Genomic DNA, 16,384 nt, shown 5'->3' on the forward strand with positions numbered 1-16,384 from the left:
TGCTCATAGACTCCTGTTACCTTGTTGTTTCGTACGCTAATGTATTGCTCTAATGGGAAACATAAACAATTAAAATTTGCTGCAGCAAACACAGTAAATCATGGAAGGAGAGTAAAACAACCACATTAAATGTACATGCAAATTGAGTTCTGGAAAGGAGCAGTATCAGCATATACAGTAGGCAATGTAGTCTTCCTACGTGACATATTCCCATCATTTGGGAATAACAGACAGTCATTTAGCTTTGGAGGATAACTATGATATGTTTTCTACCATTACTCAACAGTACAAAGTCATTCTACCTTAGCAGTTGTGGAGCAGGGCTGTATTTGACATACTCACAAGTGGGAGCTGTGCTGAGGGACTGATAGAGCAGCAAGCCAGAAACTCCTAATTCCGCCATATCAAGCTGAGGAAACAGACATACATTTCACTAATGTGGAAAATCAACAACTCCCTAAAGGAGTCTGCATACTCAGCAAAAAAAAACGGTGTATTATTCAATTCAACATTTCTTACTCACCGAGTGTCGGCACATACAAAACAGGATTCAAAAGTTCAACACAGCCACTCATTTCTCTGAAGGACTTTCTCCTATTCTTAGTCCTGAATGCAGAGGTCAACATATCTTCCTTATTGCTATTGCTCCAAGATATGGCTTGAGATTCAGTAGGCTTATTCACTCTATCAACCATGACTCTTCCAATAAATTCTGCCATCGAATCATGTGCCCAAATTTACTGCAGGAATGCTGTAAAATGTTTTACAGTAAGGAAAATAGTACTGTAAAATATATTACAGCATCTCTGCTGTAAAGCAAAATTACAGTTTTCATCTGGCAACTCTGGTGTCAGTATAATGCTGTAAATTAAGAAGACATTTTTACAGTGCAGATTCTTCAACTTAAAAACTGTTTAATAAATACAATATTCTGGGAATATTTGTAACAGCTGAAGATGATCAGAATGGCTGGAGGCCAAGATTATTTCAAAGTCAGTTAAGATTATACCAGTAGGTAGGCAACATTATATCAAAATGAATGTCATATAATGTAAATAATCTCCTCCCAATGATAGACATTCACAAGACACCACGTGGGGCAATCTAAATACTTTATTATCATCAATAAAACATATGGTCCTGAATTTTTTTTAATGTTCAATCGAGACCCCTTATTTACACTCTATTCTGTATTCACATGAAACATACATTTTAGTATAAAACAGCCTCCCTGAGTCACAAAGAAACGGCGATCCATCAATGGCAGTCCAACATACCACGTAACAGAAAAATAAAAACATTAAATACACATTTTGTTCCAAAGAAAACTAAGATTCCTTCCAAAAGAGATAACTTTTAATGTGCCAATCCCCCACACAAAAGAGCATCGTAGTCCCCGAGCAAATTGTTTTGCTTTGCTTAGTCAGGGGAAACGTGGCAGCTCAGCAGCTTCTCTGTGCTGACCTCTTCCACGCATGGGCGTTATTATTTTCCGAGTCATTTAAGTCGCATAAAAGCTCTTAATTAATAAGTGGCCCATCCATTTGTGGGGTCTCCTTCATAGTTAGTTGAGCATTGCTTCCGAAGTCGAGGCGCCGAGTCGAATCCCGTTAATTGAGCGGTGTCAAGAGAAGCATCTGTAAACAGAAAGGCACCACATAAATACTTCCATGGAAATATTAAATAAAGCAAGTCACAGAGGGGTTTTTTCCTTCAGAATTCTCACACAGTAGTTCCCAGGGGAGTCCAAGTCCATTCAATCAACTGGAATCCGTCCAGCAATGGCTCTCTTTATCTTTCCTTTTTACTGTTCATTCTAGTCACAAAGAGCAACACACAAAGACATTCATGCAAACATCTCAAGTTCTCATTGTTTTGGTAGTGTCTCATTCTCTCTCTGAATACGCTGAATGGGAGAGGCCACGTACACACGGCCTGAAGTGTCTCGCCTCAATAAGGCCCTTTTCTCATTCCCACTATTTGGGTATGTGGTGCTTCAGAGATAATCCGTGTGAGTTTTCCAGTGAGTCATTGTTGGTACTGTTGAAAATCAACAGATAACACACACTTGACAGGCAGGGGGAATCGACTGCGGGAAGTGTGTGTGATAGTGTGTGTGTGTGTGTGTGTGTGTGTGTGTGTGTGCACGTGCGCATGTGTGTGTTTTTGCTTGGTCTCCATTGCTTTAGAGTGGGGCTCCCATAGTCATCCATGCTTGGTATTTCTCCTCTTGTCAGTTGCTGGTGTGTGTGTGTCCATTGGCATCTCTCAGTGTCTAGGCCTCCCTTGGTGGGTCTGCTGTTGAAGAGGAAGAATAAGCCCTTAATTATATACAAGTCATGTTCAACATAGCCACTGACACAATTCTGACACTGAAACACTGGTACAGTATAGACAGACAAACACCCAGCCAAACTACCCTGGCTGTATCCCTGCCAAATACTCTTGTCATTACTCCAGCAGAAAGATACTTGTCACTCAATAAAAAGTGCAGCCTCCACTATAAAAGCTGCATGGCAAGTTTCCCTGTGACTAGGGATGTAATGGGAGGGTATATTACTGGAGACTTTAGAAGTTTCAAAGATGTTATGTAATTTATCACAAGACATCTAGTGGCTCTTTTGGGTACTTCAGATTTTCACAGGTGTCTGCAATTATCTCTGTTCCTCTGCGTGGCATTATCACATGTAAAACATATAACATAATAAAATAAGATTTTCAAGTACAAAATAAATGACTAAACTATAAAACATGATTATGAATATAAACCATCAAGTTAGTGAATACCATTGGTGTTTAATATGAGGGTTTCAGCATTAGATATCCTTCATACATTTATTTTACCATGTCAATATGTCTTTGTTGTTAATGTTTTGGCACCAAAAAAAGTCAATAGTTGGAAGAGTTGCAGAGTTAATTGAAAATAATGCCATAGTTGATTAGATGTTTTTTTTTCATTAATTATGCTATTTTCTCTTGAACCATATGGTCTATCCACTATAAACTCATGGACAATATGCGCACAGATATAAAAAATGAATACTATATGAATAAATATTTTTCAAGTTAAGTGTAAATTACCACAGTTACCACAGATACCCATAGATTGCCAGTTAATTACCAAATTACAGAAGATTACAGTAACTTGGGAAAATTACCGGTAGGTTTGCAAATCTACCCATGACACACATATTATACACAACACAAAATGTGCGTCCCAAATGGCACCCTACTCCCTATGGGCTCTAGTTCAACATAGTGCACTATAAAGGGAATAGGGTTCCATTTGGGACGCTAACTAACTGTCAGTGAGAATGAGAGGTGGGGAAACCAAACAAACTATCAACTAAGTACACAGAGAATGACATGACAGAATGAGACAGGCATAATGATCACACATCTGAGAAAGAGAGCCATGTGGCGATTAATGAAACATTAAATGGCTAATCAACATATATCAAACATATGGGAACGGTTGTCTCTGGTATCAAACACTACTTTGGTGTTTCACTTACCTGGCGTGGGTGGGCAGGGTTCCTGTGGGCATGTTGAGTATGTTGGCCGTGCCTGTGTATGTTATCAGCGTGCACGTGGTGGGCATTTCCAGAGTGCAGGTTGGCAGGCATGCTAGCGCCGGGGTGTCTCTGTGCGGTGTGTACGTTGACTGGGGGCCTGAGAGGGCCAGTGGGGCCCCGGTTTGGGGACCGGTGCTGGGCGCGTTCCCTGGGAATAGTCTGGAACTGAGCCAGAGGGATGACGGGAGGGGGCGTGGGGGGCCGCTGGTGCCCAGGGTTACGGCCTCGAGCTTGGGTGTTGAGCAGGGCGGCCTGTGTCTGGTGGTTACGGTTGTGAAAAGGGTTAGGGGTCGTTAGTGTGTGCATCTCCAGGGCCGTCTGAGTGAGGCTACTGGGGTTCTGTGTAACAGGCTGTGTTTCTGAACCCCAACCTTGTGTTGTTATCTGTCTCTGGACTTGTGTGTGCTGTGGTACCATATGTGTGTTTCCACTACCATACTGAATCCCGGTTTGTGTCTGTGGGAAGTGATTTGGATTGGCGAGAGCCTGAGTGTCGAGTGCGGTGCCTCGGGGCATGGTGGTTATTAGTCCCTGTGGAGCAGCTGGTCCCTGTGGTTGTGGCTGGGAGTTGTGGTGGCTGTGTGAGGCATTGTGTTGCCTGGGGCCAGTCTGGCTTTGAGAAACGGTCTGAACTGTGATCTGGGATTGAGCTCTGACGTCCTGACGGGCTCTCTGCCTTGGTGCATCGTGTGCATGGGGATTGATATGTGACTGTGTGTGGCTTGGAGCCCCAGGCTGAGTGTTCGTCCCATGAGTGTGGGGGAGGTTCTGGGCCTGTCTGCCCACCGTTGGTGCAGCATTCCTGGGTGTAGATCGGCTCCGTGGGGGGCTCTGGGTCTGTGCTCCGGGCCCGCTCCTCCGGGTGTGTGGTTGGGATCGTCTATCCTGGGACGGGGACTCTGTGCTATCAGAGGTGTAGCTGCTGTCGGGGGAAGCCTGTATCCTTCTGGGGGAGTCATTGGGGTACGCCGGGGTGCCCCTCAGACGGTCCCAAGGCATTTGTTGGCGATGTGAGCTGGCACTTGGTGTGACATGACTGGCATCACGTGGCACAGAGCTGGCCGCTGCTGGGTTGGAGTGTCTAGGCTGGGTATCAGTAGCCTGGTCCCTCTGGTAGGTCTGTGTGTTGGCGTTTCGCTGGAGAGTGTGACTTCGACCACCGTGTGTGTAATCAGTAGGAATAAGACCAGTAGAGACTTGAGGATCAGTGTCTAAGTTACTGTGGTCAACTTGTGAAGGATCACCAGGATATGACAAGCCAATTTGCATCCTGGGATTGGTGTATGACTGTCCAGTCTGTATAAACGTTTGTGGGTTGTTATTTTGAACTTGAAGAGCACTAGCACTGTTGGCTACAATGTTGGCACTCCGCTGCATAGTACTGTCCTGTGGGCTTGTAAATTGTTGCTGCGACTGTTGGTTGGGTTGTTGACCATTGGTTGGATAGGAGTTGAGATTGACATGAACCGTGGGTAGCTGTGTATTGCTATTTTGCTGGTTGTGTGGCAGTGTGTTAAGGTTAACACCAACCTGAGTAGAACCCGCTTGTATGAGAATGTTTGGATTGATTGGGTTGTTTTGAGTCATCTGTGGGAGTGTGTTGGCATTCTTAGGTGCAGCAGTGTGTGTGAAAGTGTTGTGGTCCTGCAAGTTGCCATTTTGTGGAAATGAATTGGCGTTCTGAAGTTGGGCATTGTGTGGGAACCCATTGCTGTTGGCATGGCCGTTGTGTTGAAGTGTTTTAGTGTTGCGTGGCAGTGTGTGTGTGTTATCATGGCCATCGGGTGGGACAGTGTAGAAGTTGTGAGGGTGTGTGTGTAGCGGCGGGTCAGAGTGCCGGCCTCTGCCTAAAGTCCGGGTACCATGTGGAGGGGGCTCTGGGGGCTGAAAAAGAGAGAGAAAGAGAAGAGAAAGACAGAAATGGGTTCATTGATGAAATAAAGTGCTTTCAGAATCATAATATTTTGGGACAAAGATTAGTGTCTTACTGCATGCATGGGATCTGGGTTTCTCTTCTGGCCTGTGGCCTCCTTCAGTCTTCGGTCAACTGCAATAATCAACATTGTCACATACAGTATTCAAACATTGAAACATATGTTTACATGAGCATAGTATACACAGGTCAATGTGAATACTTACAAAGAGTTTATAAGATATTACTATGACATAATTGCATTACTTCCATGGCTACACAGGGGATTTCCTAGACAGACAGACAGACAGACACACTCACTCACCTCTCCTCCAGCGCACCAGGAGTAAGATTGCTATGATGATTAAGATCAGAGCGACCACACAGCCAATCACAATGCCCGCCACTGCCCCTGCACTGAGGCATGTGCCTGAGACAGAGGGAAGGTGGAGGGATGAGGGGGAGGGAGACAGAAAGAGTGATGAGCAGGTGGATAATGAATAATGATAATGAGTCTGAGACACGGAGCCCAGACAGACAAATGGAAAAGAAACAAACAAGGCTTCTGAAAGAGTATGATGAAGTGATGGCAGGGGAAGAGAGGTGAGAGAGAACGAGTGGTGGAAATGAAGGGAAGATCACTGAAGACAGCTGAAAGTCATAGAAAAATAGTTAGAGTCTCATTGCGAGAGCATTTGGATTGATCAATCTTTCGCTTATGGTCTAGGCTGTGCCAAAATGTTCCCCTCTCTCCACTCAAAGATGGATGCCGCTGCGCCGTCCAAAACTAACAGTCACCAGAATGAGTCACGGCAGTGGTCAAGGCCAGTGTTCATCCCGCATAACTCACCCACGATTGCCAGGTCCGTCCCCTGCTCCGACGTCATGCCCGTGATGGCGTTGCTAGCCATGCACTTGTATTGGCCGCTCTGGTTGGTGGAGAAGGTCTGGAGGCTGAACACGCCACTGTCCGGTTGGCCAGATGCCACCGGTTCATTGTTGTATTGCCAGGAGAAGGTGGCGGGGGACAGGGAGTCGGACACGCAGATGAGTCGGATCGTCTGGCCTACCACTGCGTCTGCTCCTCCCACACAGTCTGCTGTAGAAGCCTTGCTCAGCACGGGGGTGTCAGGACCATCTGGAGGCGGAGGGGGGGAAGGAACATCAACAGACAGACTCACAGACAAACCCTGTGGCTCACAGACTGTCACAGTAAAGTTTCACCTCAAAATGCATGGGATCAATATTACTGGGGTTGGTATGCTAATGTGAATTAGCCCTGTAGCCCATATAGTGATGCGCTTCTGTGGCTAACTGGCAGTTACATTACTTGGTGTAATGCTAGCTAGTATGACAACTAGCTCATAGTATTAGCATTAGCATTTTAGCTGCTGGGTCGTGTGCATTAGGCACCAAACAAAAGAAAACAGACTAAAACATGGAAGACTACCCTGACTTCTCAAATAAGACACACCATCTTTTTTGTGTGTGTGTGTCTTAATTAACACAACCCTGGACACTAGATAGTGACTCACAGTCAGAGCCGGACCCACCACATCTGGGGCCACAGTTTTCCCTGCGATTCTACTTTATTTTAAGTTGACCGGGGGTTAACAACCCTACTCTGACGTTAAGTGCCATGGGTCTTTAGTGACCACAGAGAGTCAGGACACCCGTTTAACATCCCATCCGAAAGGCGACACCCTACACAGGGCAATGTCCCCAATCACTGCCCTGGGGCATTGGGGTATTATTATACTGGACAAAAATAAAAATGCAACATGTAAAGTGTTGATCCCATGTTTCATTAGCTGAAACAAAAAAATCGCAGCATTTTTCCATAAGCACAACAAACGTATTTCTCTAAATAAAATTGCACAGTAAAAGGCCACTCTAGAATGTGCAGTTTTGTCACACAACAAAATTCCACAGATGTCTCAGGTTTTGAGGGAGCAAGTTTTGGCATGATGAATGTCCACCAGAGCTGTTGCCGGAGAACTGTGCCAGAGAATTTAATGTTCATTTCTCTATGATAAGCTGCCTCCAATGTCGTTTTAGAGAATTTGGCAGTACGTCCAACCGGCTTCACAACCGCAGACCACGTGTAACCACGATAGCCCAGGACCTCCACATCCAGCTTCTTCACCTGTGGGATTGTCTGAGACCAGCCACCCAGACAGCTGATGAAACTGAGGAGTATTTCTGTCTGTAGTAAAGATATTTTGTGGGGAAAAACGTATTCTGATTGGCTGCGCCCCTGCCCAGTCATGTGAAATCCATAAATTAGGGCCTAATTTATTTATTTCATTTGATTGATTTCCTTATATGAAGTGAAACTCAGTAAAATTGTTGAAATTGTTGCATGTTGTGTTTATATTTTTGTTCAGTATATATATTTTTTAGACCAGAGGAAAGAGTGCCTCCTACTGGCCCTCCAACACCACTTCCAGCAGCATCTGGTCTCCCATCCAGGGACTGACCACGACCAACCCTGCTTAGCTTCAGAGGCAAGCCAGCAGTGGGATGAGGCTTAGAGGAAATTGTGAAGTTACAGTATATAGCTAATCCCATGCTATTCCACACATTTTGCCATTATGAGGCTGAGAGAAAATGTTGCAGTTTTTAAGCAAATTTCCAGTTAATTACAATTCTACACATTTTGCCATGGCTTATCACGTGTTCATATGCTATCTAATTACCCCTGGATTACCCCTGCATGCCAAGTCGGTAATCCGGCCATGCTCACTGGTGAGACTGTGTGAGAGTCTAATTAGCTTATGTTATTAGCATTAGCATTAGCAGCTAGGCATGTAATGTCTCACAGTAAACTGTGAGGTTCTTCGAGGCGGTCTGAGCGCTGACGAGGTTAGCAACGGTGCAGGTGTAGACCCCGGCGTCTTCCCTCGTGGCCGGGTTGATCACCAGGTCGCCCCCTTTGATAGTTACCCTGGAGTTTGAGGTGAGAGCAGAGCCCCCTTTACCCCACAGCACACTGGTCTCTGTCCCCTTGGTCCAGGTACAGCGCAAAGACACATTGCCCCCCTCCAGAGCCACTGACGGCACAAACATAGTCACGCCATCCACTGCATCTAGGGTGGGGAGAGAAGAGAAGCAGGGAGATTATAGACTGGTCCTAGATCTGTTTGTGGTGTCTTGCCAACTCCTTTGGTCATTGACAACTCTTATGGTCATGACAACTCCTATGGTAATTGTCAACTCCTATGGTCATTATCATGCCACAAACAATTCTGGGACCAGGCTAGTGAGATGAATGTAAATACTGGAGTAGTAGACTGATTGGGAGATACACACAGGGAGAGCTTTTGAATGAGCCATTATTGGGCTTTCACAGTGTGATCACAGACAGAGGGGGATTCAATTCAAGCATTAAAATATGCTTAAAATAGAGGGAAGCTTAGTGTTTTCTGCCTAAACAAATTTTGTTTAATGAAAATAATGGAGGGATGGGAGAAGAAACAACATCCAGAAATGGGAGCAGATGTTAAATAAAGCGGCAGATGGCAAAAGTGGCTTTCATAACGCCAATAAGCGCTAGGACTGCTAAGTCAAATATGGGCCATATAGATAGAAGTGCTATCTGTAACTAAAAAGAACAGTAATAAAAAACACTAACAGGTCTGGGCAATCAAGTGGCTATAATCACATTACACTTTCATGCTCAATTTTCCTCCACTGCTATTCACTTACTTCTGTAATCCTCCCTCCCATCCTCCTTCTTTCTCTCCCTCACTCCCTCACTTCCTCCCACCCTCCCTCGTTACATCACTCACTACATTCCTACTTCCTTTCCTCCCTCCCTCCCACCCTCCTTCACTCCCTCCTTACCAAACACCCTGAGCTGTATGGACCTGGTGTTTTGGGCCAGGCCCGTGGTGGGTGAGGGGTCCACCTGCACTGTGTAGTTCCCCGCGTCTCCCAGCTGGGTACTGCTGATACGGAGCTGGGTGGCTGTGATGGTGACCCTGCCCTGGTACTGGGTCACAGTGTTGAGCTCCGCACTGCCCCCCACCCACAGCCCCAGGGGGGTCTCCCCACCTGGGTACCCCCATGTGATGGAAAACACCTGGGACACTGTGACCACTGTGAAGACCGCATCAGTGCCAGTCTGCACCAGGACTGGATCTGACTTAAACTGGATTGAGACCAGGTCCTGGGAGAGAGCGACGGAGAGGAAGACTAGATGGTAGGAGAGGGGGGAGAAGAAAGGAATACACTGCTTATCACTTCTTTGCTTGCTTACTGCTTACTTTCTTACAGTGATTATGACAGGTTGTTATAACACTGGTATGAGAAAGTTTGAGGGGTATATAGTTGGGGGAATTATCTAAATACTTTACAAGCATAATAAAGGCCCCAAGTCTTCAGCAGATGAATTATACTAAATAAAATCAATATGCTCCTGATCAGTCACGCTGGATTGACTTTACAAGGTGTGCACAAGAAGGACAAACATTGAGATTAATTGCACCGAGGTTCCCTCATTGATAATTTGCAGTAAAACAACAGCACACTTTTAAAGCCTTGTTAAAAACAACACAGTGCCTAACTGACTTCAGTAGAGGTGGAGACTGGATAGAGAAAGTATGACTCAGAGGATGTGTCCCAAATGGCACCCTGTTCCCTTTATAGTGCACTACATAGGGCTCCGATCAGGGCCCATAGGGCTCTGGTCAAACGTAGTGCACTATGTGGGGAATAGGGTGCCATTTGGGACACAGGCATAGCAGAGCTGATAAGCCATTGGACATTGTGTGGTACAATATCACACAAACTGATAAAGGTTGTTAAGCCGAATCTTTCGTTGAATAAATTCACAAGAAGGAGAGATGAGTGTGTGACTTTATTTTTCACTTCTGCAGTAGCACACACGGACTAAGAATGCAGCCGAGCTGGGGAGGAGTCATTGTTTCTGTCACCTTGGAATTTCCCAAATAAAATGTAGAGCTACTAATCCAACCTCTCCCACAATTTAAAAATAAACACATCAGCATTCTTTTTACAGACACACCCTTTTGGTCAGCTTTAGGATAGGGTACTCAATGAAGTCAACATTAAAGCCCCTGTCAGGAAATTGAGGGAGGAGAGATGCCTTACCTGCCAATGACAGAACTACAGGAAGCAGGTGTAAGTTCATCACATCAGTCAGGAAAGTCTGTGGAGTATTTTTGACTCAGACTCAAATCACAACTAAATTAAAGTGAATGAAATGTGTCTGTTTAAGACTTATTAAAACACAGAAAGAAAGAAACCCAGGCTGTATTCTTCTGAAAACACAAATAGGACATGCTAGTAGCTTAGCGTGCTAGCATTCTAAACCAGACAGAGTACATAGTGTTCATCTATTGTGAATAAACTCACTTTCACTTAATTCAAAACATGTCTTAAAAGATTTTCAATGTCAACACTTACAACATACTTTTCTCTCTTCTCTCATGTTCCAGTTGTAAAAGCCATAAGCAGACTTTTGGCAAAACCAGTTTGTTTATGTGTGAAAGGTTTCACTTCCTGTTTCTCCACTATCACCTGTCTCAACTGGTGTATTCAATCGTCCACACCATAGTAAAACCTCTTGCAACGGAAAAAGTTTTGCAATAAAAACAAGAGATTCTTAAAGGACAAATTCAGAGAGGTCCCTCCCTGTTTCGCCCCTTTTCTTCTGTTTGGTTCCTAGTGAATACACCCCTGTCTTACAGACACACCTGTCCTCTTAAAGGGATCATTCACCTCAATTACTTGAAAGCAGCATTGTGAGCCTATGGGCCAAGAGAGCATGCAATCCATGGTGGGTTTGTTTATTTAGGCACACCAAGGAAAGACTGTCACTTCAATTGCCGATGACAATTGAAGTGAACACCAATTAGTTTCCATTCAAAATCACAACCATATCCTGATGTCCTTCCTCAGTTGACCCTTGTGGGAATACTTGTTGGAAAACGTAAAAAATAAAATAATTCAAGAGCAAGTTGTATCTGTGTTGAATACTTGACACATGCTCCACTTATACATGTGGGGAGCGGAATTTCTTTTGAGGTGATTTGAGTGTGAAAATACGAATGTGCAAGAGACAGGGAATGATCAAACTTGCAAACACATATTGTAGCCTTGTAATGTAGGCTGTGTGGAAAATGTATTTACCTATTGAAGCTCAAAATTAGAAATAAAATAAAAACATACATTGTATAAAAAGCTTCAGTTCTATCAATCCTAGCTATTTAAAAACATCCAGAGAAATTAGCTCCCAATAAAGTGAACTAAAGTACAAAGGTTTATTTTTTTGTTCATTTTTTTTTTCATTCATTGGAATGTTGCTTGGTGGCACTAGACTATACAGTATGTTGACCTATGGTCAAAAATACATTGTAGTTCCTTGAGAAAGATAAATTAATTAACAAGCACTATAAGTGAGAGCTCGAAGAGGAAGATAGCCAGCTGTAAAAGGAGTGGGCACACGTACACATCCCAAGGGAGCCAAAACGAGGGCGGGACATCAAGCATTATTATGTTTATAGGTGCATCAATTAAATGAACACAATAGTCTGTCACGGCAAAGTGAAAAGGTATAAAAATCTATGTTTTTATCTTCCTGAATAAATGAAAGAATGGATCTCTTGATTAGGCCTAGTAGCCAAGTCAAATTCCTAATAATTTTGATAAGTCTTACTTATTATTTCTGTGCATTCTTTCTGCACCAATCTACTGGTGGTAGATACCTAACTTCAGGGCCATAGCTACATATGAGGAAACAGAGGTCCGGACCATGGTCATTTAATGTATAAATTTTTTAAAGCCAGCTACCTAAACTTAATCATGTCCAAATTACCAATCGAGCAAGCAGGGCACGTGCCCAGGGGCCCTGACCTCCAGCCGCCCCCATTGATTGTGTTAGTCACTCTCACTCAGATATCATATTAACATGGCATAAGTCAGCAAAATGTGTAGAATTTCAGGAAATTAGCTTTAAAACTGCAAAAATTGCTCCCCACCCCCATGGCAAAATGTGTTGAAGATATTGAAGACATGGAGAAAACCTCTAACATACAAAGCATGGACATCGATACAGAGGGACAGTGACAGCAGGTGACATGCACCTTCATAGATAACTTAACCTGACATCAAACCCTCTAGACTGAGGCGACTAGAAAATGTCATTTCCTAAAGAAAATGTATGCTTGCATGTCTTGAATTATTTATGGTTGTGAAATAAGTTGTAGTGGGGGTAAAAAAGGTTGTAGGCCTAATATTATCCCTAGTAGTGGTATTGTTGATGACTTCAGTAGTAGTAGTTTCCCATGTGAAGGACCTTCCATCACCACCATCCTCATCTTCTTCCCCATCACCAGACCTACCAGAGGATAGAGTATTCCCGCGTTCATTACTCGATAATATAAATTATGGGTTAGTTCAGGTGTTCTTTTTTTCTAACTAAGATATATCTCAGGAGGGAAAATATTAAAGTACAATATTGTTTTATAGTTAAAAACTGGGTTGAACAGAGATCACTATTGACATGTATGTATACAGTGGCTTGCGAAAGTATTCACCCCCCTTGGCATTTTTCCTATTTTGTTGCCTTACAACCTGGAATTAAAATGGATTTTTTTGGGGTTTGTATCATTTGATTTACACAACATGCCTACCATGTTGAAGATGCAAAATATTTTTTGGGGTGAAAACAGAAAACTTGAGCGTGCATAACTATTCACCCCCCCCCCCCCCCCCCTCCCCCCTCCCCCCAAAGTCAATACTTTGTAGAGCCACCTTTTGCAGCAATTACAGCTGCAAGTCTCTTGGGGTATGTCTCTATAAGCTTGGCACATCTAGCCACTGGGATTTTTGCCCATTCTTCAAGGCAAAACTGCTCCAGCTCCTTCAAGTTGGATGTGTACAGCAATCTTTAAGTCAGACCACAGATTCTCAATTGGATTGAGGTCTTGGTTTTGACTAGGCCATTCCAAGAAATGTAAATGTTTCCCCTTAAACCACTCGAGTGTTGCTTTAGCTGTATGCTTATGGTCATTGTCTTGCTAGAAGGTGAACCTCCGTCCCAGTCTCAAAGCTCTGGAAGACTGAAACAGGTTTCCCTCAAGAATTTCCCTCTATTTAGTGCCATCCATCATTCCTTCAATTCTGACCAGTTTCCCAGTCCCTGTCGATGGTGTTCTCGGGGTGATGAGAGGTGTTGGGTTTGCGCCAGACATAGCGTTATCCTTGATGGCCAAAAAGCTCAATTGTAGTCTTATCTGACCAGAGTACCTTCTTCCATATGTTTGGGGAGTCTCCCACATGTTTGCTTATTTTTTTCTTTAAGCAATTGCTTTTTTCTGGCCACTCTTCCGTAAAGCCCAGCTCTGTGGAGTGTATGGCTTAAAGTGGTCCTATGGACAGATACTCCAATCTCCTATGTGGAGCTTTGCAGCTCCTTCAGCGTTATCTTTGGTCTCTTTGCTGCCTCTCTGATTAATGCCCCCCTTGCCTGGTCCATGAGTTTTGGTGCGCGGCCCTCTCTTGGCAGGTTTGTTGTGGTGCAATATTCTTTCAATTCTTTAAGTAATGGATTTAATGGTGCTCTGTGGGATGTTCAAAGTTTCTGATATTTTTATATAACCCAACCCTGATCTGTACTTCTCCACAACTTTGTCCCTGACCTGTTTGGGGAGCTCCTTGGTCTTCATGGTGCCGCTTGCTCGGTGGTGCCCCTTGCTTAGTGGTGTTGCAGACTCTGGGGCATTTCAGAACAGGTGTATTTATTTTTTACCTTTATTTAACTAGGCAAGTCAGTTAAGAACAAATTCTTATTTACAATGACGGCCTACACCGGCCAAACCCGGACAACGCTGGGCCAATTGTGCGCCGCCCTATGGGACTCCCAAGCACGGCCGGTTGTGATACATTCTGGAATCGAACCAGGGAGTCTGTAGTGACGCCTCAAGCACTGAGACCGCTGCGCCACTCGGGAGCCCATGAGATCATGTGACAGATCATGTGACACTTAGATTGTACACATGTGGACTTTATTTAACTAATTATGTGACTTCTGAAGGTAATTTGTTGCACCAGATCTTATTTAGGGGCTTCATAGCAAAGGGGGTGAATACATATGCACGCACCACTTTTCCGTTATTTATTTCTTTGACTTTTTTGAAACAAGTTATTTTTTTCATTTTACTTCACCAATTTGGACTATTTTGTGTATGTCCATTACATGAAATCCAAATAAAAATCTGTTTAAATTACAGGTTGTAATGCAACAAAATAGGAAAAACGCCAAGGGGGATGAATACTTTTGCAAGGCACTGTATGTGTCGCACCCTGATCTGTTTCACTTGTCTTGTGATTGCCTCCAACCCCCACCAGGTGTCTCCCATTAGCGTATTTATACCTCGTTTTCTGTTTGTCTGTTGCCAGTTCGTCTTGTCCCTTCAAGTCATACAATGTTTCCTTTGCTCTAGTCTTCCCAGTTCTGACCTTTCTGCCTGTCCTGACCTTGATGCTGCCTGCCGTCCAGTACCTGCCTGACTCTGATTTGGACTACAACTCTTTGGCTGCCTTGACCTACCGATTGCCTGCCTCTTGTACTTTAATAAACTCTGAGACTCTTACTATCTGCCTCCTGTGTCTGCATCTGGGTCTTAGCCTGAGCCGTGATAATATGATGTTGATTTTGAATGTCTGTTGCAGACCACTTACGGAAAAAGACCGGGCTCACAATGAAGATGTTGGAAACTCTGAGACCAGAACAATTTGCATCAGAGCTTTGGCTGACCCATTGAAGGAACTTTTCTGAGTCACTGAGGACTTGATCTTGAAGGGTGTCTAGGGTGGTGAGTATATAGACAACCGGAAGGTGAGCACAACACTTCTCCAATCTGAAGCAGATCTGCTTCGGGAGATCAAAGACAGACAGTTCATAGCTGTGGGCAAAACTTGTGGTGAAACAGATTATTTTATGTCTCTATTATCTCCTGAGTGGCGCAGTGGTCTAAGGCTGTGCCACTAGAGATCCTGGTTCGAATCCAGGCTCTGTCGTAGCCGGCCGCGACCGGGAGACTCATGGGCGGCGCACAATTGGCCCAGCGTCGTCCAGGGTAGGGGAGGGAATGGCCGGCAGGGATGTAGCTCAGTTGATAGAGCATGGCGTTTGCAACGCCAGGGTTGTGGGTTCGATTCCCAGGGGGGGCCAGTATAATAAAATAATAAAAAAACTGTAAGTCGCTCTGGATAAGAGCGTCTGCTAAATGACTAAAATGTAAATGTAAATGTATGTCGGACCATATACAACAGACCCTGGACAACCTTAGTGGGCTTAGCGCAACATGGCTAGAAGTCCCAACGGCTAATGCCCAGATAGCTGCTCAGCTAGTGGCAGTAGTCACTGCTCCAGCTCACTGGACACTACATGATCAAAAGAATGTGGACACCTGTTTGTCCAACATCTCAATCCAAAATCATAGGCATTAATATGGAGGTGGTCCCCCCTTTGCTGCTATAACAGCCTCCACTCTTCTGGGAAGGCTTTCCACTAGATGTTGGAACATTGCTGCGGGGACTTGCTTCCATTCAGACACAAGAGCATTAGTGAGGTCAGGCACTGATGTTGGGCAATTAGGCCTGGCTCGCAGTCGGTGTTCCAATTCATCACAAAGGTGTTCGATGGGGTTGAGGTCAAGGTCTGTGCAGGCCAGTCAAGTTCTTCCACACCGATCTACACAAACCATTTCTGTATGGACCTCACTTTGTGCATGGGGGCATTTTCATGCTGAAACAGGAAAGGGCCATCCCCAAACTGATGCCACAAAGTTGGAAGCACAGAATGGTCTAGAATATCATTGTATGCTGTAGCGTTAAGGGGCCTAGCCCAAACCATGAAAAACGACCC

General features: G+C 44.3%; 1 protein-coding gene across 1 annotated transcript; it reads right to left on the minus strand.

Moving 5' to 3' along the window:
* Positions 1-1,096: 1,096 nt before the first annotated feature.
* Positions 1,097-4,847, minus strand: LOC311140751 (uncharacterized protein). Its single transcript, XM_084175966.1, has 2 exons — positions 3,516-4,847; positions 1,097-2,298 (listed from the first exon to the last, which is right to left on the minus strand). The coding sequence occupies exons 1-2, from the start codon at positions 4,842-4,844 to the stop codon at positions 2,269-2,271; spliced, it is 1,359 nt and encodes a 452-aa protein (XP_084032092.1). The 5' UTR covers positions 4,845-4,847; the 3' UTR covers positions 1,097-2,268.
* Positions 4,848-16,384: the final 11,537 nt, after the last annotated feature.

The sequence above is a fragment of the Coregonus lavaretus genome, assembly GCF_964263955.1.
Source record: "Coregonus lavaretus genome assembly, chromosome: 13".
Classification (NCBI taxonomy): Eukaryota; Metazoa; Chordata; class Actinopteri; order Salmoniformes; family Salmonidae; genus Coregonus; species Coregonus lavaretus.

Excerpts from the sequence above, each read along its gene's own strand:
- LOC311140751 (XM_084175966.1), bottom strand. The coding sequence starts at position 4,844 with ATGCAAATTGGCTTGTCATATCCTGGTGATCCTTCACAAGTTGACCAC. Across the intron at positions 2,299-3,515 it reads ACCCTGCCCACCCACGCCAG|CAGACCCACCAAGGGAGGCC; the intron begins GTAAGTGAAACA and ends CCTCTTCAACAG.